At 60.3% G+C, this 24,662-nt stretch overlaps 1 protein-coding gene across 23 annotated transcripts in view; it reads left to right on the forward strand.

Moving 5' to 3' along the window:
• Positions 1-24,662, forward strand: part of KIF1A (kinesin family member 1A) — a 112,363-nt gene that overhangs the window by 59,803 nt on the left and 27,898 nt on the right. For 12 of the 23 annotated variants that reach the window (XM_050751999.1, XM_050751998.1, XM_050752001.1 and 9 more), the window contains 16 exons: positions 239-345; positions 1,463-1,546; positions 3,859-4,039; positions 4,114-4,186; positions 4,388-4,481; positions 5,826-5,974; positions 6,366-6,544; positions 8,705-8,842; positions 9,648-9,917; positions 16,672-16,790; positions 19,958-20,043; positions 21,103-21,241; positions 21,369-21,540; positions 21,760-21,850; positions 23,209-23,327; positions 24,286-24,341. In XM_050751999.1, coding sequence (XP_050607956.1) covers positions 239-345; positions 1,463-1,546; positions 3,859-4,039; positions 4,114-4,186; positions 4,388-4,481; positions 5,826-5,974; positions 6,366-6,544; positions 8,705-8,842; positions 9,648-9,917; positions 16,672-16,790; positions 19,958-20,043; positions 21,103-21,241; positions 21,369-21,540; positions 21,760-21,850; positions 23,209-23,327; positions 24,286-24,341 — 2,057 coding nt within the window. The remainder of the gene's footprint in view (positions 1-238; positions 346-1,462; positions 1,547-3,858; positions 4,040-4,113; positions 4,187-4,387; positions 4,482-5,825; positions 5,975-6,365; positions 6,545-8,704; positions 8,843-9,647; positions 9,918-16,671; positions 16,791-19,957; positions 20,044-21,102; positions 21,242-21,368; positions 21,541-21,759; positions 21,851-23,208; positions 23,328-24,285; positions 24,342-24,662) is intronic. The other 11 variants (XM_050752009.1, XM_050752010.1, XM_050752011.1 and 8 more) reach the window with 1 other exon arrangement.

The raw sequence follows: 24,662 nt of genomic DNA on the forward strand, positions 1-24,662 counted from the left end.
GAGGGGACCTGGCAGCCACTCCAGCCTGGCCAGGCCCTGGGATATGGCAGAGGAAGGGTGGAATCCCCATTCCTGCTGCTGCAAAGGGGCCTCTGAGTTTGGACTTCTCCAGCGACTGCTGATGTCTGCCCTGGCTGTTTCCCAAACAATCCTGACTGGGTGTCCCTGGAGGCCAGTGGGTGGCATCCCGGGTGTGCTGGGTCCCGGCTGCAGTTCTGATGGTGCCCCCACCCTGCAGAGTGGGCAGGGAGGATGGCGAGAGGCGGCAGGACATCGTTCTGAGTGGGCATTTCATCAAGGAGGAGCACTGTGTCTTCCGGAGCGACTCCAGGGGAGGCAGTGAAGGTATGGCCACCCTGCCGTCCCCACCCGCACCCACGGCCCTGTGCTGTGATGATCAGGCCTGAAGAGGTCACCCTGTCCCAGCCTCCCCAGCTCTACGTGGGTGGCGAGTCATACTTCTAGGCAGGATGTGTCTCTGTGTGTGTGTGTGTGTATGTGTGTGTGTGTGTGTGTGTGTGTATGTGTGTGTGGGAGAGAGAGATTTGGAGAGACACATTTGGGGCCAGCCTTGAAGACAACTTCCATTAGGTTGGTGCTTGAGAAAATGCCTGGTGCCTTCTGTGGCCAGAGGTGGCTGCTGCCTTAGGGAGCTGAGCCTCCTTGAGGGCTGGAAGTGGGGGCACAGGTGGGCTGCTGGCCGGGAAGTGTGTTGGGGCCCAGGGTGGAGGATGTTCATGGCGGGAGGACAGTGAGCCATGAGGAGTGAGCCCAGATCTAGGGTGGAAAACTATTTCCAGACCTTGATTTCCTGTTGGCTGTGGGCGGCCATCTGTCCGTTTCCCCTGCCTGCCCAGTGATCTCCCTCCCGGAGATGACGCGGGGCTGTCCCCATTGCCTGGTGCTGCCCAACTCGGGGATGGGCCTGTGGTGTCGGTGTGCCGTCACATGGCCCACAGCCTGGGCTAAGGGCATCTCCTGGCAGCATCCAGCCAGCCTCTGGCCTGCAGACCTGTGACTGACATCCACTGTCCAACTTGGCCATCTCAGGATGATGGCTCTAAGTGGTGTTGGGACGGTTGGCTCTCTTGGAATTCTCTGACTGCAAGGTCCTGCCTGCCATCTCCTGTAGGGTGGCCCAGGCCCCATTAGCTGGTGTTTTTATCCTTGTCTACCTGGAGAGCTGGACAGGGCCCTGGGTGATCAGGCCCAGCACAGCCTCTCAGCTTCAACGTGGGCACATGCATCCTCCTCGTGGGGGTCACTTTCTTCCTCTGTTGGGTGGGGTGAGACCCCTAGGCTCCTCTGAGGCCCAAATGAGTGTTGCCAATGGTCAGGGTCTGTGTAGCAGGGAGAAGAGAGGCCTGGAGGAGGCCATGCCCGGGGGCCAGGTAAGTCGAGCTGCTGTAGGTGACAGCCATTTATACTCCTCTCCTCTCTGCCCCTCCCACCTTTCCTGTAGCTGTGGTGACCTTGGAGCCCTGTGAGGGGGCAGACACCTACGTCAACGGCAAGAAAGTCACAGAGCCCAGCATCCTGCGGTCAGGTACGGCTGGGGACTCCAGGGGCCGGTCAGGTAGGCAGAGGCATGAGATGAGACCTCTGTTCCCATGTCCAAGCCACCACCTCCTGTGCACTGTGCAGGACGGCAGCTCTTAAGGGCTGCGGGCCAGGTAGGGGAGGGGGCTGCGGGTACCTGACCAGCTCACGTGCCTCCCCAGTCCCCCAGCTCTAGGAACACAGCACTACAGGCCCCATTCACACAACACAAGGACCCTGAGGCACTGAGTCCGTGCTGGGGGCTGAGTAAGGAGCAGGGTCTGCCTGCCTGGGAAGAAGCTCCTGCCTCCTGGCCCAGGACTGTGCCCTGTGGGGCTGGTCGGGGGGAGACAGGGCTTTGGACAGAGGCTTCCCAGAGCTGAGGTGTTGTGGAGCATCAGCGGGGTGGGGGCTGCTCCAGCCTCTGAATGTAGCACCCCAGGTGGGGTTGGGCTCTGTTCCCAGACACTGCAGTGTCTGTGATATTCAAACACGTGCAGGCACACATGGTATAAAGTCCCTTCTTTAGAGAAGTCAGACAGGGGGCCCTCCGGAGTGGCGTGTGACTATCACCCAGGCAGTTAGGGTTCCACCAGAGAAACAGCAGCAGCCTGATGCACAGACGTGGCTGTAGACATGGTGTAGTGAGACAGGCTGTAGACTGAGATGTAGTGAGATACGTACAACCATGTCTAGGTATAAAGAGATTTATTTCAAGGAATTGGCTTATCAGATGAGGGGGGCTGGTCAGGGAAGTCTGAAATCCATGGGCAGGTGGCAAGCTGGGAACTCGGCGGGAGTGGACTCCGTCCGCTGGGTTTCTTCTTCCTCAGAGGAAGCCCCAGTTTGCTCTTAGGTCTTCCCCTGCTTGGACGAGGCCCACCCCACCGTTGGGCACCTCCTTGACTTCCATCAGCCGCTTGCAGGTGTGGAGCACGTGTGCAGAAACCTCCACACAACAGCCGGGGAGGGCGTGGCTGAATCACTGGGTGCTGTGGCCTGGCCAGGCTGACATAAAAGTCACCATTGGCTTGGAACAGGGGAGACCCTTTCCCGACCCTGTCTTGGGGGAAAGCAGAGGGATGAGGAGGGGCAGGTGACACCCAGGGGCCCCACTTCTAGCCCATCTGCCCACCCCTGAAGGCTTTCAGAGGAGTCCCCGGGACTCAGGAATCCCGCCTTTGGGGTCCCTGGGCAGGAGGGCAGGACACGCTGAATGTCCTGAATTCGTGGGGTAGCCTTGTCATGGGGAGTCGGTGTGGCTAAGCCTGGGCAACAGCAGGTCAGACGGACAGACAGACAGCTGTGCCCATTCTCCCTACTTATTTCGGAGTTGGCCCTGGTGCCTGTGGGGCTCAGGGCGGGGCCTAAGCTAAGAGAGGCCTTAGCTTGGTGTTTCCCTCCCAGTGTCCAAGGTGGGTTGCGCACGGCCTGTGGACAGGGAGGACAGAGGAAGTAGCCAGCTGAGAGCGGCCAACAAGGAGGCGCTGAGGGAGGACAGACCTGCAGGCACAGTCCACCTGGGTGGGAGGCAGGGCAGAGCCGGCTCTATGGAGCCCCAAGACAGAGCTACAGCTCCCAGGGAAAGTCAGAGGGAAACTAGGCCATCCAAAGAGAGCCCCTGCATGCAGGGCTGTCCCAAGACAGTGAGTGCTGCCCTCGAGGGCCCTGCAGATGAGGCAGCCCTGAGTGGGGTCCAGTCGGGTGCCGGGGTAGGAGGGGCTGGACTGATGCTCACACCTTGGAGGCCCTGATGCTGAGGCTCTGCAGCCACCTGTGCCTGCTAGCTGCCACCCCTGCTTCCTTCTTTTGGTCTCTTGACTCCGGACCCTGAACCCTGGCCCTGGGCACAGGGGACCTGCCCCAGCCCTGCTTCCAGTCTAGTGGGGAAGACAGATAGAAGGGAAGGGTCCTGTGCCCTGCAACAGTGCTCTGTGGGGGGCCCAAGCCCAGCCCTGGGGGGCACCAGCCCCAGACTGGATGTGAGAGGGAGGGTCCTGGCTGTGTGCACGGGGGCTTGGGGGCAGGAGGCAAGTGCAAGGCTGGCCTGGGAAGGGGCGGGGACACTGGAGCACAGCAGAGGCCCCACATCTGTGGTTTGCACATGTCACCGGCTGCTGAGTAGAGAGCAGCCAAGGGTGGATTTATGGGGAGAGTGAGGAGACACATTCAGGTCCCAGCAAGGGCTGGAGAAGGAGTGGCTGGGAGCTGCGGATGGTGGGGTGCCTGCACCCATTCCTCCTTCTCCTCACGTCTCCCCGCTTGAGACCATCAGAGACCTGAAGGTCCCTCAAGGCCACCTGTCCTTTGGTCCCCCAGGAAACCGCATCATCATGGGTAAGAGCCACGTGTTCCGGTTCAACCACCCCGAGCAGGCCCGGCAGGAGCGTGAGCGCACGCCCTGTGCGGAGACGCCAGCTGAGCCTGTGGACTGGGCCTTTGCCCAGCGTGAGCTGCTGGAGAAGCAGGGCATCGACATGAAGCAGGAGATGGAACAGAGGTGAGGCGGAGGACACCCCCGTCTGCCTGCTGCCACTCCTGCCCTCCCGTGCTCACCCCAACGCCCCATTGCAGGCTCCAGGAACTGGAGGACCAGTACCGCCGCGAGCGGGAGGAGGCCACTTACCTGCTGGAGCAGCAGCGGCTGGTGAGTGACGGGGCCCCGCCCTCCCTGCGAGCCGCCACCTACGCCAGAGGACGCCTGTCCTCCCATGCCCCCACTTCCTGCTTGCCTGGCCCCATCTCTTGCATCCGAACAGTGGGATGTGGTGAGGCCCACTGTCCAGGCACAGTGCGAGAGGCCCGGGCAGGTAGGGCCGTAGTGGAGTCACAGGCCTTCTTTCTGCAGGACTACGAGAGCAAGCTGGAGGCTCTGCAGAAGCAGATGGACTCCAGGTACTACCCGGAGGTGAACGAGGAGGAGGAGGAGCCCGAGGATGAAGGTGAGGGGTCACTGGGCCAGCACCTGCTGTGTCAGGAGGGTCTCAGCATGGAGGTGGGCAGCCCTGGGCCCCTCCCTGGAGGTCACTGGTCAGCACTTTTGCACTGGGGTCTGGACCTGTCTCTTTGGGGAGACCCCCTTGCCCTGGAAGCCCCGTGAAAGCAGGATTTGGGGAGCAGGGAGACTGTGCCACAGCTAGCAAGCAGCTCTGCACACTCACACACTTGCGTGTGTACACACAGGCACATATTCACATGCACACACGTACACACGTGTGCACACACATGTTGCCTCTGACAGGAGTGTCTGGATGTTGATGGGGAATGGGGAATGAGGCTGGTAGGGGCTCACCATGCTTATAGGCGTCCACTCTTCCCGTCCTGCTGACCACAAGGCTCGTGGGGTCCCCGAGGAAGAGTCCACTGTGCACATCACCTCAGGATTCCCTTAGTGAGCATGCGCTCAGGGGGCCAACCCGGCTGACCTCCCGCAGCTGTGGGCAGCGGTGGCCCACATGCAGGTGGGGAGGGGTTTGTGCCCATCTCGGCCTCTGGCCAGCTGGTCGGCAGCTTTGTGCTGGCATGACCTTGGCCTCTTCCCCTGTTTGGCCTCATTTACCCAGCGAGGCTCCCTCCCACGGCAAAGCTCAGGCGCGCCCGACTGGGGGCAGCCAAAGGCACATAGTGCTGTGTTGGGAGGAGAGATGGGGCCTCAGCACAAGGACAAGTCCCTCCTTGTGTCCCTGCTTGTCGTTCTCTCAAGGGCCCAGTGGACAGACAGGGCATGGGCAGGGAGAGGGTGTACGGGCCAGCACCGCCTGGGAGGACCTGGCTTGCCCTCCTGCCTCCTCTCCTGTGGGTCCTGCTCCCCACTGCTGGCCCCGGATGGCATGTGGCTGTCATTGACAGTGTTGCTCCTCAGCCACTCCCATCTTCAGCCTGACTCACAAGGCTGCTCATGGCGGCCTCTCCTTTGGGGCACGCAGAGCTTTTCATGTTGCCCACCATGACGGAGCTCTCTGCCGGTTTCTTCTTTCTGTGTACCCAAATCGTCAGTGTGAAACGACGGGGCCAAGCACAGAGCTCTCCCAGCCCAGGCCCAGAGTGGGAGGAAGCCTGGGGAGAGAGGGGCCCGTTCACCTCCGGCCTCAGTGACTACAGGGGGAGTAACCTTCCGGCCTTCCATCTTTTTACCTGATGACCACCCGGCCGTGATGTACACAGAACACAGGGCCAGCTTAGGCAGCCCTGTGGAGTGGCTGACCGGACGGACCTTCCAGAGGGCAGGACATGGTGGGCAGGGTCGTGGCCTTCCTGCGATGACCACCTGTGACCTCTCCCCACAGTCCAGTGGACGGAGCGGGAGTGTGAGCTGGCACTCTGGGCCTTCCGGAAGTGGAAGTGGTACCAGTTTACGTCTCTGCGGGACCTGCTGTGGGGCAACGCCATCTTCCTCAAGGAGGCCAATGCCATCAGCGTGGAGCTGAAAAAGAAGGTGGGCTGCCCACTGGCTGCACCGTTTCCTGTTGGAGAGAGTGCGTCACCTCACTCATGACGGGGACGGCTGCTTGGGACTCAGCGCTTGGCTGTCTGCCAGCCCTGGGGGTGGCGTAGCAGCCCTGCCTGACCTGGGCCCCCCAGAAGGGTGGGCGGTGAGGGAGCCCAGGACTGGCCAGGTGGGAATTGGCTGCCCTGCTCACGGGAGACGGAGGCCGGGTGGACAGGCAGAAAGCAGGTGGTCCCCTCTGGCGGCTGTCTGGAAGGTTCCAGTGAACCACTGTGGGGCAGGCAGCTGAAATCTCCAGAAGGTGGGAAGGAAACCTTTCTGGGGACCTGGCACCCTGTGCCCCAAGGAGCTGATGAGTGGTCATCTTCCCCCATCACAGGTACAATTCCAGTTTGTCCTCCTGACGGACACACTCTACTCCCCTCTGCCACCCGACCTGCTGCCCCCAGAGGCCGCCAAAGACCGAGAGACGCGGCCCTTCCCACGCACTATTGTGGCCGTGGAGGTCCAGGACCAGAAGAACGGGGCCACCCACTACTGGACGCTGGAGAAGCTCAGGTGTGGCTGGAGGGCTGCTGGGTGGACGGTGGGAGGGTCCTCCTGGGCGAGGCCACAGGAGCGGTGGTGGGCACAGGCTTCGCGGCGGGTACCTGCAGACACCGCTTTTCCTCCTGTTCCAATTCTTTTAAAATCAGAAGAAAAATGTGGATAGAGTCCAGCCTTGTAGAATCCTCATTCTCTTACTACCAATGCAGCAATCGTACATAAACATAGATTTGGGCGTTTTCTTTCAGAGGAAAGGACAGATAAGGGGAATGCTCCCTAGGCCCACAGGGGTCAGGATGGTGCAGTGGAGGGGAGGGCAGGCTGTGGCACCGACAGAACAGGCCGGCGGAGCACCCAGAGCGGGTACAGCAGGGCCTGAAGGGTGGCTCCCCAGAGGGGCTGGGAGAGGTGGTGGGGGGCGGAAGGAATGTCCCCTTGCTCCTCCATTCAGGAAGCTGCCAGGAGGTGGATGCCTTAGCTGAGCCCAGTGGAAGGTGGAGGAGGAGCTAAGGTGGGGGTGGCGAGGAGGAAGCCTGGGCTGTGCCCCTTTGTGCCCAATGTGAGCTCGTGTCCTTCCTAAAGCTCGGCCTCTGCTGTCCCCACATGCTCACTCTGATTTGTCTTGAGCCTTAATTTTTTTTTTCTTTAAGTGACAAGGCCTTGCTCTATTGCTCAGGCTGGAGTGCAGTGGTGTGATCACAGCTCGCTGCAGCTCGAACTCCTGGGCACAAGTCATTGTTCCACCTCAGCCTCCCAAGTAGCTGGGACCACAGGTGTGGAGTGCACCATGGCACCCAGCTAATTTTTGATTTTTTTTTGTAGTAGAAATGAGGTCTCGCTCTGTTGCGCAGGCTGACCTCTAACTCCTGGCCTCAACCAATCCTTGCACCTTGACCTCCAAAAGTACTAGCATTATAGGTGTGAGCCACTGCGCCCAGCCAGGCCTTAAGTTATGGGGGTGACTGAGTCACCCTGTGAGGTCAGCACCAACAGTGGAGGAGTTGAATGTCACTCACAGGCCCCTGGAAAGCAGAGCATGGCATGCCCCGCCCTGCAGGGCTACACAGGGAGGCACCAGGGCCCATCAGGAGGCAGAAAGGAGTGGGAGAAGGCCTAGGCAACAGCCTGGGGTTGTGGGAAAGGCCAGGCAGGGCAAGGAGACTGCTTAGGCTTGGCTAGTTTGAATAATTCTGCAGAGCTCTGGGGCATAGGGCTGTCCCTAGTTGTCAGGTACCTGACCCTGGGTGATTTAGGCCAGGGGGAATATTGGTCTGGTGTGTGAAAAAGTTGGAGAAGGGAGGTGGCTGAGGTACAGACTTGGGATTGGTTGGTTTGTGTAGGAAAGGCAGGGGTGATGGCAAGTTGCTGACTGTCTCTAGGAAGTAGCAGGACCTGGGCAGCTCTCCCCAGCCTGCAGTGCCCCCCAAGGATATCAAAACATCACAAGTACAGAAAATAAAAATATGATTAATGTACTCATGCACACATACACATTCATGCAAACACACACACACTAATAAGCATTCATGAAGACGTGCACATATATGCAGCGTACACTCCCACAGTCACGCTCCTCATTCTTCTCCCCTGTTCTCCCAGGTTACATGGCTTTTGGAAGGACGGGCAGCCACTGTTGATGTGGTTTCTCTTATACCTGAGACCTAGGGGCACAATGATTGCTTTTCTTTCCTTCCACAACATTTGAGGGGAGTGCTCCCACAATAATAATAATTTTTAGGCTATTTTCTCTGTCTTCTGTGTCCCTACCTCCAGTTTGCCCTTTATTCCTTGAGCTCTTGGGCCTCTGTGGCCTGATCCCCCTTTCTGAGCTTCACTTGGGTTCTCTTCTTGCCTCTCTGCCAACTTTCCAGCAGCCCAGTGCTGCCAGCACCTCGAGCCCCCCACTGCTGGTTCCCTGGCCCACCCCCTGGTGGGAGTTTGGGAGGAGCTGTTGGTGACCTTGCATGCTTAGCTGAGTGTGTTACCTATGGCTGACCAGCTCCAAGGGTCACAGAGGGGTCTGTCTAGCAAGCCCCCTGAACCTTGATGACCCTGAGCTGGATGTTGTGGCTGGAGCTGGGCTGAGTTCATTGTCCCCAGGAGATAAGGGTGTGTAGTGCCAGCTACTGAGTGCTGGGCCTGGGTCCACATTGACCCCTGCCGTCCCTGCAGGCAGCGCCTGGACCTGATGCGGGAGATGTACGACCGCGCTGCAGAGGTGCCCTCCAGTGTCATCGAGGACTGTGACAACGTGGTGACCGGCGGAGACCCCTTCTATGACCGCTTCCCCTGGTTCCGGCTGGTGGGCAGGTGGGCACCTCCTCCCTTCCTTGGCAGAGAGAGAGACTGAGAGAGAGAGAGAGAGAGAGAGAGAGAATGAGAGACTGAGAGAGAGAGATGGCAGTGGGGGTAGGAGTGGGCCCTGGCCTGACACAAGGAGCGGCCCTGACAGGTGCTTTTCCAGCCCCAGACTTCCAGCCCTGTCCTCCCTGGCCTGAGGTTCCTCCCAGCCATTCCTCTCCACACATCACAGGACCTATTATTTCAGGGGACGTGGGATGGGGTCTTGGCACTGCCACCCAAATCCACTACAGGGCTGTAGCCGCCAGAACCCATGCTATCTGTGTGTGAATATGTGAGGCTCCCAAGCAAACTCTCCGGGTCACCTGGTGGCCCTGAGGGTGGGAACATGGAGGCAGGGCTGTGTCACCCAAGCCTTAGAGACGACTGCCTCCTTCCCTGGTCTCCCAGTCTGGGGTCTGCACCCAGCCCCCTTCACCCCATGGGACTGTGGCATTCTGAGGCCTCAAAGTGGCCAAACTCTCGAGGTCCTCATATGGCCTCAGCCACTCCCAGCCGAGACCCCTGTTCTCAGTCCCACCTGCAGGTGTCCTCCGGAACTTTCCGGAAACTTCCTGCTGGCCATACATGTGATTTCTTTCCAAGACTGGGGGCACAGTTTTGGTTCTCTTGTCTTTTAAAGCAGCATTCTCGATGGTCTGTGTGTTTGGTTTTGGTTTTAAAGAGAAGTTCCCCCCAGCCCCGGCCCCAGCCCCTGTTCGTCCCTGCGAGTCGCTGGTGTTAACTTCTCTCTGTCTTGTCGCACTAACCTCAGTTCAGCCATCTCTGGCTGCAACAGCTACCCTCTTCTGAACACATGCATGAGCGAGCGCATGGCTGCTCTCACCCCCTCCCCCACCTTCTCGAGCCCCGACTCCGACGCCACCGAGCCTGCCGAGGAGCAGAGCGTGGGGGAGGAGGAGGAGGAGGAGGAGGAGGAGGAGGAGGAGGAGGACCTGGAGGACGACGTCTTTCCGGAGCACGAGCTGTGCGACGGCCGGGACCCGTTTTACGACCGGCCCCCCCTGTTCAGTTTAGTAGGAAGGTTGGTGAGGTCGAGGAGAGCATGCTGGGGAGGACCCAGCTCTTTTGCACAGGAGCACTGCTGCGGGCACAGATGGACCGCTGGGGCCTGGCCCGGGCCCTCCCAGGGCAGGCGAGGCAGGTGGAGGGGCTGACCTCCTGAGGAGAGCACCCAAGGGCCCCCGGGCCCTGCATCCTTGCAGTGGGGCTGCTCACCCATCCTGGAGACGGTTGCTTTGGGCCAGCAGGGAAGAGTCCGGGTTCCAGGTACAGAAGAAGTAGTGCACCCCGGAGCTTGCAGCTGTGGCCCCAGGCAGGTGGGACTATTTCTGCAGAGAGGCCGTAGGAACCCCAGGGTGGCTCAGGCACCCAATGGCCGAGTTCCTCCCTGAAAGTCCCAGTGCAGGGCCCGAGGGACATTTGGTAGGTGAGGGCCAGCCACCCCCCAGCTGGATGCCCGTTCTGTCATTCTCCTGGGATTCAACACTGTCCTAGCGCAGGCAGCCTCACCACAGCTCAGCTGTCATCCGGAAGAGACAGAGGCTCCCAGCTGCTCTCAGTGCTCTCCACTCTCTGTGGGGAAAGGAGCTGAACCCAGAGGCGGCCATCCTGACGCCAGGGAAGGCCTTCCTTTTAGGAGTGGGAGGCAACTGCTCACCCTCCCATCTCCCTCTGAAGCGGTGGGGCCTGGGCAAACCATGCCTGTCTAAAGGTGAGGACGACCGCATCCCTCCTGACCTCCTCAGTTGTCATGGCCAGAGATGGGGACATGTGACCCACTGCCCTCATGGAACGTGCCCTTTGCAGAGAGAAGCTAGTTACCACGTTGCCCAAATCGATGAGAGACCACGGTTGGGAGACAGAATGGAGGCTGGGGAAGCCCAGACCCAGGGAGCAGGCATCCTGCTCTTCTGGCAGATTTGGCAAATCCAACTGCCTTCCTGTTATCATGGAAGGGAAGTCAGGTGAAGGAAAGATCTAGAAACCTGGCTGGAGTAGTCCGAAAGTCAGCTCAGGAAACAGCTGAATTTATATGTTTTTCATATATGAATGTCATAAGATAATTCTTAATAACAACCTTTTTTGGAGATTAAGATTGCTTCCCTGGGCTAGGCCAGTGGAAGTTTTCAGAAGTCTTGAGCTTGGAGCAGCCGTGCTGACAGCTGAAGGCTGAGGGTGGCCCCAGATCACAGAATTTGCACGAGCTTTACTCTGTCCTTGGGTGGAGATGGTGGAAGGAAAGCCTCGCCCTCCCTCTTGGAAGACAGCAGGTCCCCATGGGCCCATGCCATGGATTTATTCTGATTAATTTTCCCTGAGTGTTACTAGGCTGTAAGGTGAGATGAGCTGGCCCACCAGATAAAAACTTGTGGCACCCTCCCTCCGAGATGCTGTGGGCCTGTACTTCCCACTCTACAGCGCCCAAGAGGGAGCAGTGGACCCCAAGGCCAGTTCCATGCAGGCCTCTCTCAGAAAGCCCCAGGCTGTAGGGCCAGGCCCCTGCACCTGCTGGGCCCCAGGAGTGGCTCCGGGTGTCAGGCAGGTGAGGGATCAGGACGCACAGGGGGACGAGGACATCAGGAGAAGTGGGGTGGGGCTCTCGCAGTCTCAGCCAGAAAGAGCTGGGTCCTTCCAACATTTTTTTCCCCTTTTGTGGATTTGAGATTTTACAAAACTACCAAACCAAACAAAAGTCATCAAAGAGAGACCTGGCCCCCATATTGCGGGGTGGTCTGTGAAGGGCTTCATTTGGAATCATCTTAATCTTTTTGGTTTGGCAAGAATTGGCTTCTCCCACGCAGCAGCTGTGCAGGCCCAGCCCTGGGAAGGCCCCTCGTTGATTTTCCTTTAACCTTCTGGTAGCTGCTGGCTCTCTCTCCAAAGCTTCAGCGAAATAGGGGCACCCACTCTTGTCCCCTCTGGAAAGGCTTCCCTGGGTCCCAGCATGCGTCTTTGCACCTCACCAATCTGTGGTTAGCGCCTGCCTCCTCCCTCCCTCCCGCCACACTCAGCCCTCGCTCTGTCTGCCTCTGCTGCCGCCTCTTTCGGGCTGGGTTTCAGTCTGCTTCAAGGTACCCTGGCCTCTGCGGAAGGCCCATCTGGCACTGGCCTCCTGTGTTCCACACTGGGGCTCCTCACCCAAGGCCAGGGTCGGCCCCCAGGGGCCTCTGCCTCTGGCAGTCTGGGGCACCAGGTGACCTGGGGAGGCAGTTGGGTTGGTGACCACTGCCCATATTCCAACAGGAGTGGGCCTGGGGCTCTGATTTCCCCTGGCACAGGTAGGAAACACGGGAAGGGTGGGTGGGCACAGGAGCTGCAGAGAGAGCAGGGCGAGAGGCTGACTGCCTGGGATGAGGGTCCCTGGGAGGGGAGCAGGGCTGGGAAGGGAGCGCAGGTGTCTAGGGCTGGGTCGATAAACGTTGCTGCGGCTCGAGGGCTTCACTCAGGGTCAGCTCTGTGCCTGCCCCCTGGGCTGGCAAAACCACGCCACTCCCTTGAGTCCCACATGGTGCTCTTGGTGGGCTGGGGCCCCTCTCTCTTGGTATTTGCAGCATGGCTGTGGATGGCGTTTCTCGGCCTGAGATTCCGAGAGCCACTCTCTGTGCGTTGGGTGTGTCCGCTTCAGGTAGGGACAGGCCTGGGCTATGTTCTGGCTCCCAACATGTCAGGTTATTTCTGGCACCTGAAGGGCAGGTGGGGGGCATGGCCTGCCCAGGCCTGTTGCCTGGGAGGGTGTCTCCACTGGGCAGAGACGCCAGGCTCCAAGATGCCAGGCACCAGCGCTCTGCCCCATCGCCTCACACTTCGGGTGCATTGGTTGGCATGCTCTCTTCACAGAGTAGGGGGGCACCTTCCAGGCCCAGCTCACAGCTCTCTTGAGGCTGGTGCTGCCACTGGGGCAGTGGATTCCGGGTCCCAGAGGTCCCTTCTGGCTGAACAAGTCTATCACCAAGCCAGGCAGACTGGGACGGGCAGTGGGGAGAGGAGAACACCCGACACTAGAGCCACAGCCAGATCCACATGTCTCACTGGTGGCCTGGGGCCTGGGTCAGTGCCATGAGGATGCTCACAGGGTGCAGTAAAGATCGGGGATCATTTGGTGTCAGACCCCAGGAGTCCTTTTCATTGTATAACCTCCACCTGGATGTCCCTCAAGGCCCCACCCTCAGCAGTCCCCACCTTTGGAGCACAATCTGGGCTGCATCTTGCCCATCTGTTTGAAAGCAGCAGCAGTCTGTGGTGCTGCAGTGTCTGGGTCCCCCCAGCTCCCAGCATGAGGACAATCTGAAAAAGCATGAAACAGTCAATCTGCTGAATTAATCAGCTGTGGAACTAGGCAGGTGCCCAGGTGAATTGCCCACTCAGAGTGGGTGGGGAAGTGCCCATGGAAGCCAACCCTGGCCCTAGAAGTAGGCGGTGGAGCTTGGTGTTCACACAGTTGAGCTGGAGAGGAGTCCCGCGCAGGCCCTCGCTGCCAGGCCCTGGCCACTTCCTTAATCTCTGTGCCTCAGGCTCTTCCTTCCTCTGTGCGATGGGGTATAAGTACCACATTTCATCGTTCTAGTGTGCTGAGGCCCTGGGTGGATTCTGTGCATCTCCAAGAAAGAAGGGTGCCGCTGGTTGAGTTGAGATGGCTGTTTATTAGGATGTGCCCTGGCAAGGAGATGGGGGTGCGCTGCCTCCCAGGAGACAGAAGAACAAAAGGCCCTGTGTGCTCACCACGGTGCTTGGCCCCTCGGGAACCTCTATAGATGCCGGCTGCTGTGATTTCTGCCATGATGCTTCATAATGGGATGATCTGAGCCTGGGGCTGTGAGGGACTTGGGCCTCCTCGAGCCCAGCCCCTGTCTGATTTGTGAGGCACTCGCGTCTGTGCTGTGCTGCTGGTGCCTGAGCCCACGGATGGCAACATGGCAGAAGGCGTCCCCTCAGAGTCAGTTCCACACGCATTTGTTCAGCAGGGAGGCCCTGTGGAGACAGCCAGGAAGGGGCCTGCCTGCTGCAGTCTCACCATGTGACTTGGGACGGGCCTGGCCCCTGCCTCAGTTTACCTGTCTGTGCACGGCCTCAGACCCCTTTGGACCTGGCCTTTCAGGGCAGTGGAGGAGGGTGAGGAGGGGGTCAGGTGAGACCCTGAGAGCTAAGAGTGGGGAGGGTGTGGCCCCTTCCCTCACTCAGGTGCAGAAGCCTCCTCCCTCTGGGTGGGGTCCTGGGGAGCTCAGAGGTTTGTGGGTCACCTTTGTGGTGCCGTGAGTGGCACATGTGGATGGCCCCAGAGCCCAAGGCTCTGCTCACTGCCAGCAGCCCCTGCGGAATTGCCCTAAGCTTCTGGGAAGGCAGCTCTGGTGAGGGGTCTTTGGGGTAGGAGAGGTAGTGTCTGACCCTGTCTGGGTGGCCCTGGACAGCTATAGCCTCTCCTTCCTGTGAGGCTGTGCCAGTGGATTCAGTGCCTGAGTGTCCTCACCTGGCCCACAGTGGGAGTGGTCCCGGGTCCCGCCCCCTCTCTGAGGGCTGCCCTATGGGCTCCCTGCAGAGTAGGGTGGGGGTGGGGCAGTCTCTTCATCCTCAGTGCCCTTCTGCCCTCCAACCCTGGGATTTTTGCAGTGGGCACTGGCTCTGGGAAAGGGTGGGGTGGGTAGGGACTGGAGGGCAGGGGCTGGCTCAGAGCCTGGCAGCATAGGCCGTCCCGCCTGGTCTCCTTACGTCTCGCCCAGTATGGTGCGACAGCCACTGGGAAGAGCCCGTGCTGTCTGGTGGCCCAAGTCCTGGCTCTCGCCAGCCCCACTCCTGGACATCTTAGCTTTGCTCAGTTTGTAGCAGCCCCTTTTCCCACCCCCACTGTCAAGCAGAGACCCTCGTCCGGGAGCCCGGGGTGCCCTGGGGAGGGAAGGCATTGCCGTCCCCCTCCCAAGGGGGTGCTGGTGACTCCCTGCCTGTAGGGCACCCAGCAGGACTGTGGGGAGGGGCCCCCACCCTGTGGGCCTCAATGTCCTCTCGTGACTAGGGCCAGGCTGAGTTTCCATGGGCGCTTCTGGACATAACCCGGGTGGGTGGCCCAGGGCAGTGGAACCCCAGCCCCAGCACTTAAGTCAGGCAGAGCCACCTGCAGCCCTGTGGGTAACAGGTCCCTCCCTGATGGGCTCCGTGGGTGTGGAGCACTCGCTTCTTGGGGGGCATCTTCAGAGGGCGTGTTGTTCTGGGGAGAGGGCCCAAGAAGCCACCAGGGGCTTCCTTTACCCCAGGAGGGAGGACTGAGGAGACTTTCAGGCCCCTGGAGGGCAGCGAGACCCTTTTCCTACTACAAGCCTTGCCTGGGCCATTTTGCAGTGGGGGCAGTGGTCAGGTCTCAGTTTAGCAGAGCCACTCAGAAAGCAAGGGAGGTTCCATGGGGATGTGTAAAGTCAGAATGAACGAGACGGCCAAGGGGAAGGTCCTGACAGTTGCTGGGATGCTGGGGCCTCTGAGGAGGGTTGAGGCAGCCGATGAGATGGAGGGTGGGGCTTCTGCATTGGGAGCAGGAATACCCAGGGCATCCATGGACCCATGGGCCACAAGGCCGAGCTTGACTGTGATGGGGAGGCAGGGCCTGGACCCCCAGGGCCACGTGGGGCATGGATGCCCCTGCAAGGAGCTTGGGTGTCACCAAAGGCGTGGGAGGATGTCCGACTGGTGCCTTGAGACCTTTCTGGCTGCTGTGGAGCCATGGCAGGGTGGCTGGTGGTGATGGAACAGTTGAGGGGGGCTTCTTGAAGACTTTTGAGGTGGAACTGATGGATTTGATGAGTAGGAGAGGCCACGGTGCTGCTGGTTTCGACTTGCTGCTGCAGGGAAGTCGGGGGGGGGGTTAGGGGGTGGAGGGAGCAAGGTCAGGAGCCCACCTGAGAGAGGTATTGGACATTCACAGCCCGCTGAGTCTCACTCAACCCCTCATCAGTATCTGCTCTGGAATTGAGGGCCCCAGGCACGGCCCTTTCCCATGCCGGAGGTCACGGTGCTCAGAGCCACACCTGCCTAGAGCAGGAAGCAGGGTATCCTTCCCCATGGCTGGGTGTCGTGGGTCTTCCAGGGTCCTCTCTGTCTTCCCAGCTGCCCACATATTGGACAGCACAGGGAACGCAGCAGCTGTCTGGCGACCGTAGTTGCTCGTGGTCTCTGCCTAGGCTGGTCCTGGGAAAGGAGGGGTCTTGGTGCTCTGGGTTGCACCATGGCCCTGGGGGTGTCCTCAGGGCTCCATTCAGCACTTCCCTGGGCCCTAGACTAGGGGTGCCTCATCTTGGCCAACTCACCTCGGAGCTCCCACCTGCTGAGTTTCTGTTCAGGCAAGGGGTTCTGTGGGGTCCGTGAGTGTCAGGGACCCCTGGGAAGTGGGCAGGAGGCAGAGCAATGCTGGCCATCAGTGCCAGTGTGAAAGGGTGGGCAGCACAGCATGGTCTGGGTCCTGGTCTGGCCCCCGTCCTCCTTGAAGCAGGCTGAAACCGCCCTCCTCGGGTGCTCCCTTCTCAGGCAGCCAGGTCCGGGCCCAACTGGGCTGTGCCTCTGCTCGCCGCAGCTCATTCCTCGTCCTCCTCTCTGTCCCTTCACCTCCTGTCTCCTCCGAGTGCCCACCCTGCCTGTCCCCGCCCGCTCTTGCTGTCCTGGCCCTGGCTGTCCTGTCCGGCGGCTTCCCTCTGCTTTGCAGCTCCGTGTTGTGTCGTGAGCCAGGCCATGCTGCCACCGCTGCCGTCAGAACACGTGTGGAGGGGTGGCCCATGACCACAGCCTCTACTTCCCCCCAGGGCCTTCGTGTACCTGAGCAACCTGCTGTACCCCGTTCCCCTGGTGCACCGTGTGGCCATCGTCAGCGAGAAGGGCGAGGTGAAGGGCTTCCTCCGCGTGGCCGTCCAGGCCATCTCAGGTGCGTGTGGGTCAAAGGCCGTGTGTGGCGTTGGAGCCTCTGGGGCTAGCTCTCACCTTTGCAGGCAGAGGCAGGGACCTGAGAAGGGCCCTCTGGCCTCATGTAGTGGTCAGTGGGAAGCTGGCCTCAGCTGGCCCTCCACTCTCCCTGGGGTCAACCTGAAGCTGTTTTTCTACCCTGTCCTTAGCTGGCACCTGGGCCTGCTGCCCCCCAGTGCGCCCTGGAGGGGAAACCCCTGCTGCCCAGCTCTTGGCTCTGGCCTCCTGGACTCCCCGGGGTCAGCTGGGGGTGCCTTGGGGGCCGTGCAGGCTGAGCCCAGTGCCATCTGAGCCTGCTCTGGTTGGGGGTCTCCACCTTCCCATCAGGCAGCCCCAGATGGACCCAAGACCACCTGGATCCCTCCCCCAGCCTGCTGCAGAGCAGGTGCTCTCTGTCAACACATCCCACCTACCTGGCTGTCTCTGCAGCCCCAGGAAAGGCTTGCGAGGCGCCGTCCCTGGCCCCTGGGCCCTGCTCAGGGCAGCCCTCCCTGGGGTGCTTCTGGTTCCCTGATGCACTCCCTGGTCTCTCAGGCACAGGCCTGTCTGCCTCCACACTGGGCCTGAAGATGCAGCCCCTCCCTTGGGGGAGGTGGAGACTGGCACTGCTCGGCCCAGGCCTGGCCGGCTCCTGATGGCGGGAGGCACCAGCGCAGCCCCAGAGTGCCTGTGAGCCTTGGTTTGCTCACATGTAAATGGAATCCGTTGTAATGCTCCACACCTGATAGGAATGTTGAAGGGTACTCGAGAACACAGATGTGAAAGAACTTGGCTGCCTGGGAAGCTGCAGGGCAAGAGGTGGCTTGTGCCATGAGGGAAGGTCCCACTCCCTTCCCAGCCCACCCTGGGCTCCTCCACCGAGGTCTCCCCTCACCAGGGACCACTCTTTTTCCTCTCAAAGGCCTTGGCTGCCTGGGCATCCTGGGGAGGGAGTAGTACAGACAGACAGGCAGGCAGGCAGATGGATGCAGAGAGGACGTGCATCCATGGCTGCAGGGGGGCTCCTGGCTACCTGGTTGGGGCTGCTCAGAGGAGTGACTTGGAGCAGGCTGAGATGGCCATACCCCTCCCCAGATGGCAAGTCCCCCAACTATGAGATGGCTCATATTCTCCACCCTGAGATACCTCATATTCCCCGCAAGATGCAAGATGTCTGGTCCTCCCAGCCCTGCTATCCTGGCTGCCTTGGGCAATTGTAATCCCACCTTATTAATGAAGTTAATTTGACTCTGATGTCAAATTCTCCTTAGCCCATAATTTCTTTCTTTTCTTTTTCTTTTTTTCTTTCTTTCTTTCTTTTTTTTTTTTTTTTTTTTTTTTTTTTTTGACGAAGTGTTGCTCTGTCACCAGGCTGGAGTGCAGTGGCTTGATCTCGGCTCACTGTGCAACCTCTGCCTCCCAGTTCAAGCGATTCTCCTGCCTCAGCCTGTTGAGTAGAGTAGCTAGGACTACAGGAGCATACCACCACGCCCAGCTAATTTTTGTGTTTTTAGTAGAGATGGGATTTCACCCTGTTGGCCAGGCTGCTCTCGAACTCCTGACCTCAAGTGATCTGCCCATCTTGGCCTCCCAAAGGGCTGGAATTTCAGGCATGAGCCACCACGCCCGGCCAGCCACCGTGTCCAGCCTAGCCCATGATTTTTAAATGTTGTTTACAGCACCTCCCACTGGCCATGTCTTTGCTTGCCATCCAGTCACTGTGATACCGTGCTGAGAAGCTGGGGGCCCAGCTGGGGAGTAAGGGTGAGCACCAGGGAAGGGCCCTAGCCCTGCTGCTGCAAGGTGCGGTGTTTACCGGAGCTGCAACGCTCAGGAAAGCTGGGAACACCTATTACCTCCCTCTCCCCTCCAGGAGGGGCCACCCCCACCTCACCAGGTCCTCCCGATCCTGCCTTGTGCCAGCAGCTCCCACCAAGTGGTCAGGATGGCTGAGCAGAGCCATGCTGACCACTTCCTCCCACTGGCCCCCACCCTGACAGCCACCCCCTGAGAGTGGGGCTGCACCAGAGGCTGTGGGGCCGGTCCATGTCCTTGCGAGGGCAACTGCCGTCCTGGTCTGCCCTGGTCAGAGGGGGCCTCTGGGGTCCACGTGGAGGTTGCCCATTTCCCAGGCCCCGGGTTCAATCTCAGTGCAAAGCTCTACCTCTGTCCTGCACCCTATGGGATTGAGAGGTACCCCCTCCTCTCAGATGAGGATCACCAGTTAGGAAGGTGCACGGTAGCTCTGAGCCCAGGTCTGCGTGCCCAGGTCCACAGCCCCTGCTCTCCCAGGTCATATACTGGGAAACCAGTCTGGGACAGTGCCTGGGAAGTGCTCCTATCCTGGGCTGGGTCACCAGGCCTCCTGCCGGCCATCCTACAACTGGATCATTTTATGTTGGGTGACACCTAATTGTTTCCCTGTCTGATGACTGTGGTGGTGGAGAAGGGAACTTAGAAAAGGCCCCAGCCCTTGCATTGGTGGTCTCAGAAGTCTCACCAGCCCTACCTGTGACCTGGGCAAGGTCGGTTTGCTATTCCCTCAGCACCGACTCCTCCATGAGCAGGCGCTGGCTGTCGCAGACCATGGCAGGATAGAGCCCAGGGCTTCGGGCAGCGGGTCCACTGAGAGCTTTGAAGGCTGGGGAGTGTGGGCGGATGCACCGGCAGGCCTGGGGAGTTGCGTGAAGGGGCGGTTGGTGGCCCTCGAATGTCTAGACAGGTGATAGGTGGTAGCTTCACCCACATGGTGGCAGAGGCACGTCGTGATTCTGGAGGTGGAACCAGCGGGGCTGGCGGGGTGTTCTCTGCGCATGGGGATGGGGAGGGGCCACCCGGGTTCTGCTTGAGCGCCTGGGAATTCGGGCAAGATTTGGTTTTGAAAATATAGACTTTGTGACCCCTATCAAAGTGGTCTGTGATGAGGCCATGGCTGCTTTGGGACTCCTGGGCAGTACAGGCGGGTGGTCAGTGTGCCGGGACATGCCCTGGTTGTCACTGAGCCACGGGTGGCAGCTTCGGTCAGGGGCCTGCTGCCCGCTCTTGCTCCTGTGCCCTCACTTTGACTGCGGGGTGGCCCAGCCTTGCTCTGCCCACACCCACCTCAGGGGACAAGCTGGGCTCCAACCATTTGCTCCATTTCTCCTGCAGCCGATGAAGAGGCCCCCGATTATGGCTCTGGCGTCCGCCAGTCGGGAACTGCTAAAATCTCCTTTGACGACCAGCATTTTGAAAAGGTACCAAGCTCCCTCCCAAGTCCCAGACCTGGAGGTGCCTGGCGCTCACTGGAGTCCTGTGCACTTTGCTCCTCTAACGCCCCTGTCTCATCCCACGGGCCTTAAGTCCTCTTGGGGTTCTTCCCTCTGGTCCAGAGCACTGAGTCTGCCCTGTCTCCAAGCACACCACGCCCCTTTTCCGGGTTCGCCCTGACCCCTGGATCCGCCCATCTCCCACCAAGACCGCTCCAGGGTCCAAGCCGGGGTGCAGAGCAGGTAGACAACACTAGCCTCCAGAACAGACACTGAGGTGCAGCCATCCCCACCCTGTCTCCCTTCTCTGGAGCAGTTCTCCTCTGGGTCCCCACAGGACAGCGCATCCCACTGCCCCCTTCGCCTGCTCCCTGCCTGCCACCCAGTGAAAATGAGGGGCCCCCTGAGGCTGCCTACCTGCGGTCCTCATGTGAAGGGCCAGCGCTGTGTCCAGTGGCACCTGGACCACTCAGTCTCCTCTTCCGCTCTTGAGAGAGAGAGTGGTGGAGGAAGGTCCCCAAAGTGCACCCCAGGCCATGCTCAGGTGGCTCCTGCCCCCAGATTCTTAGACTCACTTCTCACCCGTGCCCACCTGGCCATGCCGTCACCCGGAACCTGGGTGATCTACTCCCTGAGCGAGGTGGTCTGTCTGCCCAACACCTTTTCTCTTAGAGGGGCTGTCGGTGTTGGGGGTGCCCAAGAAGGGGAGGGGAGAGAGCTAACCTGCTGGGCAAGGGGTCCTGGCAGGCGGGGGTCCGGCTGAACTGAAGACCAGAGAGGTGGGTGGTAAGTTGTTTCCAGGACAGCTCAGACTTCACATAGTCGTAGGCTATAGAATCCAAAGACACACATCCACAGCAGGGGAAACTGAGGCCTGGGGAGGTGGGTGACCCCCACAAGGCAGGGGCAGGTCTGGTGCATGGGTTCATGGAGGCCCCAGCCCAGGCTCTGGGTGGCACAGCCCTCCGGTGGGCCTGTGACAGGGTCTGCGGTGCCCCTCCCCAGCCAGCTTCTGGCTCTCTTTGACTCTGGTCCCCCTCTGATCAGTTCCAGTCTGAGTCTTGCCCCGTGGTGGGGATGTCCCGCTCGGGAACCTCCCAGGAAGAGCTTCGCATCGTGGAGGGCCAGGGCCAGGGCGCAGACGTGGGGCCCTCAGCCGACGAAGTCAACAACAACACCTGTTCAGGTGGGTTCCCCAGCCCAGCTGCCCAGGGCGTGGGGCATGCTGAGACCTGGTTCCTGAGCCCGGCCCAGGCCTGTGGCTGGAAGACAATATGGTCTGGAGGTCCATGACTCTCCTTGACTCCCAGCAGCGGTGCCCCCAGAAGGCCTCCTCCTAGACAGCTCTGAGAAAGCCGCCCTGGACGGGCCCCTGGACACTGCCCTGGACCACCTCCGCCTGGGCAGTACCTTCACCTTCCGTGTGACAGTCCTGCAAGCGTCCAGCATCTCTGCCGAATACGCTGACATATTCTGCCAGTTCAAGTGAGCCCCTGCTGCCTTGGTGTCCCCGTGCCGCATAGGGACTCTGTGCCCGAAGCTCCCCTGCCTGGGTACCGAGCAGGGTGCAGGCCATGTTGGTGCCATGTCGGCCCCGCCCCAGCACCCTGAATGCCCCAGCGCCCTCATGTGAAGTGATTCCACCTGGTAAGGTCTTGTCCCAAGTCCCACACCCCATACCAAAGCACCTCTTCTGCTTTGCAGCTTCATCCACCGCCACGATGAGGCCTTCTCCACGGAGCCCCTGAAGAACACAGGCAGAGGCCCCCCACTCGGCTTCTACCATGTCCAGAACGTACGTCCCTGGGTGCTTCTCCCCATCCCTGCCACCGACCAACCCTCCCAGGGCCTCTCTGAGCATGGCTCATTCTCCCTCTTCTGAACACCAGTTGTGGGCCAGGGCTGCCCTGAGCACCAGGAACTCCAGTGCCCGGCAGGGTGTAGGAGTGATTTCTGGGCAGTGGGAGACCCTTGATGGGTTTACAACTGGGAGATGGGGGCTGCTCAGAGCCCCTGAGAGCTGCCCATGGTGAGCATAGAGCCGATGGGGAGCCGGATGCAGGTGCAGTGGGGCCTGGGGTTTGTACTGAGGGCTGCGGGTGCTCAGTGAGGGCAGCCCTGGCTTGAGTGTTGGGAATGGGAAGGAGGCAGGGTCACAGGGGCTGCAGGGTGCCGGCAATGTCCTGAGAGGTCTGGAAAACTCCAGGCAGGAGGGTGATGGCAGCTGGGCTGCTAGGGTCATGGAGAAGAGGGGCCTTTAGGGCAGAGCAGCTCCTCCTGGAGGCGGGAGAACTGGGCTCCTGGGGCAGCAGGGGAAAGAGGTGCCTAACAGTGATAAGGAAAGCTACCAGGGAGCCAGGCTTTGAGTGCCAGGCCGCGGGTGTAGATTTGGGAGGGCTGATAACCTGGAGACTCGGTGGGTTAGTTGCCTGGGACTTCTGTCACAAAGCACCATAGACGAGGGCATCTCAAACAACAGAAATGTGGCCTCCCACGGCTCTGGAGGCTGGAAGCTCAGGATGAGGGTGTGGGCAGGGTCGCCTCCTTCTTAGGCCTCTATCCTTGGCTTATAGAACAGCTGCCTCTTCCTTGTATCTGTCCGCGTGGCCCTCCCCCTCTGCGTGGGTCTGGGCCCAAACTTTCCCTTTTCATAGGGACAGCAGCCATGCTGGATTGGGACCCACTGTGATGACCTCTCTTTAGCTCCATTATCTCTGTAAAGGCCCTATCTCAGGACACACTCTCATTCTGAAGTCCTGGGGTTAGGACTTCAACATATGAATTTGGTGAGGGTCCAACCCGTAACTCTTGCTGAGTGGGGCAGGGCCCAAGAAGGGGCGCTCTGCAGAGACCAGCACTGCCCTCTGTCACCTTTCCCAGCTCTGTGTTCTGAAAGGGCAGCTGACCACGTGGCCCCCGTTCATCCTGGGGAGAGAGGCCGAGAGACACACTCCAGAGTCCGTCTGGGGCATGTGGTGGGAGGAGGGGCTGGGCTGAAGGGCCTAGAGGAGGCTGCTGCCCCTGGGTAGAGGTGGGCCCAGCTAGGGGTCCCAGATCTGGGCCCGAAGCACTTAGCTCACTGATGTGACTCTCCTTCCCCCTTGAATGTGGCCTGGCCGTGCCCTCCTGTCCTCCCACCTGCCTGCCCACCAGATCGCAGTGGAGGTGACCAAGTCCTTCATTGAGTACATCAAGAGCCAGCCCATTGTGTTCGAGGTTTTCGGCCACTACCAGCAGCACCCGTTCCCGCCCCTCTGCAAGGACGTGCTCAGGTCAGTGCCCTGGATTGGGGGTTCGGGGTTGCAGTCCTCAAAGCCCCTGCCCAGATCTTTTCATCCAGCTGTCTTGAAGCTGCAGAGCCTATGCACCCCCTGAAACCCACCTCCCCTGCCAATCCAGGAGGCCTTTTGCCCAGGGCTGGCAGGACTCAGAGAGCGATTAAGAGCTCTGGGCCTTCCCACAGCTTCTCTCCTTCAGGACTGCAGAGCGTTCCTTGTGAGCATTGCTTGACCTCCTGCTGGCCTGGGCAGTGTGCAGGGGCTGCCAGCTGTAGGATGCTGGGGTGGCCCCGGGGAGACCACTTCTGCTGCTGACCAAGGACCCCAGGAAAGGGGCCCAGCTGTGCCACACCCTGAGGAAGCCCGGCCTAGCTCCCTCAGTCCATGCAGCCTCCTGAGACCTGGAAAATGGGGGCTCAGAGAGACTCGTGGGGCTGGGACGTGAAGTCAGGACTTCCACTCAGGCCATCTCACCCAAACCCTTGAAGGTGGATAGGAGTGTCTACCCTGGGCCAAGCCGGCGCCTCCTGGGCACCTCGAGTGCAGAGAGAACAGCAGAGGCCTTGGGTGGGCCCTTGTCTTCCCACCTCCAACTCCCCTCAGCTGTCAGGCAGGACTGGGAGCTCAGGGGCCCTCCAGGGTGTCAGGGAAAGAGAAGGGCAATGAAGGCTTTGTTTTGGGGCTGCTTGTCTGTCCTTGGGAGTGCCTGAGGGACTCTGGATTGGAAGCCAGAGCTTGAACCTTGCCCTGGTTTCCTGTGGCCTCTGGGGTGGAATCTGGGGTCCCAAAGGTCCCTCCTCTTCCTCCCACCCAAGCTGGTGGACAGTCTTGGAGAAGAGAGGGCGGGAGGGGGCAGGGATGGGCACCTGGGGCCAGTAGCCCTCTGTCTCCTTCTGACCCCTCCCACCCAGGGTCCCACAAACACCTCACACTGGTGTTTCTTTCTCCACAGCCCCCTGAGGCCCTCGCGCCGCCACTTCCCTCGGGTCATGCCACTGTCCAAGCCAGGTAGGAAGGGTCTCTGGAGCCATCTCAGGGCAATGGGCTCCCCTCACTGTGGGTGCTGTAGTGGGCTGGGCCCCCGCAGTGGATGCTGTCCTCTGTGACGGGGCTGTGCCCTCCCAGGCACTCTGGGGCCACCCTGAGCCTGTCAGGCCTCATGGGGTCCCCATGGAGCAAGGGTCTGCCCTGTGCCCAGAGAGTAGCCTGGAGCTGGTGGCAGAGGTGTGGGGAGCCGAGGAAGGAAGACAGCAAGGGGGCTGGGGGCTTTGACGGGACTTCAGGCATCTCAGCTGAACACAGAAAGGTAGAGATTTGGGGGTGAAGGGC

Source organism: Macaca thibetana, chromosome 12 (genome assembly GCF_024542745.1).
Source record: "Macaca thibetana thibetana isolate TM-01 chromosome 12, ASM2454274v1, whole genome shotgun sequence".
NCBI lineage: Eukaryota > Metazoa > Chordata > Mammalia > Primates > Cercopithecidae > Macaca > Macaca thibetana.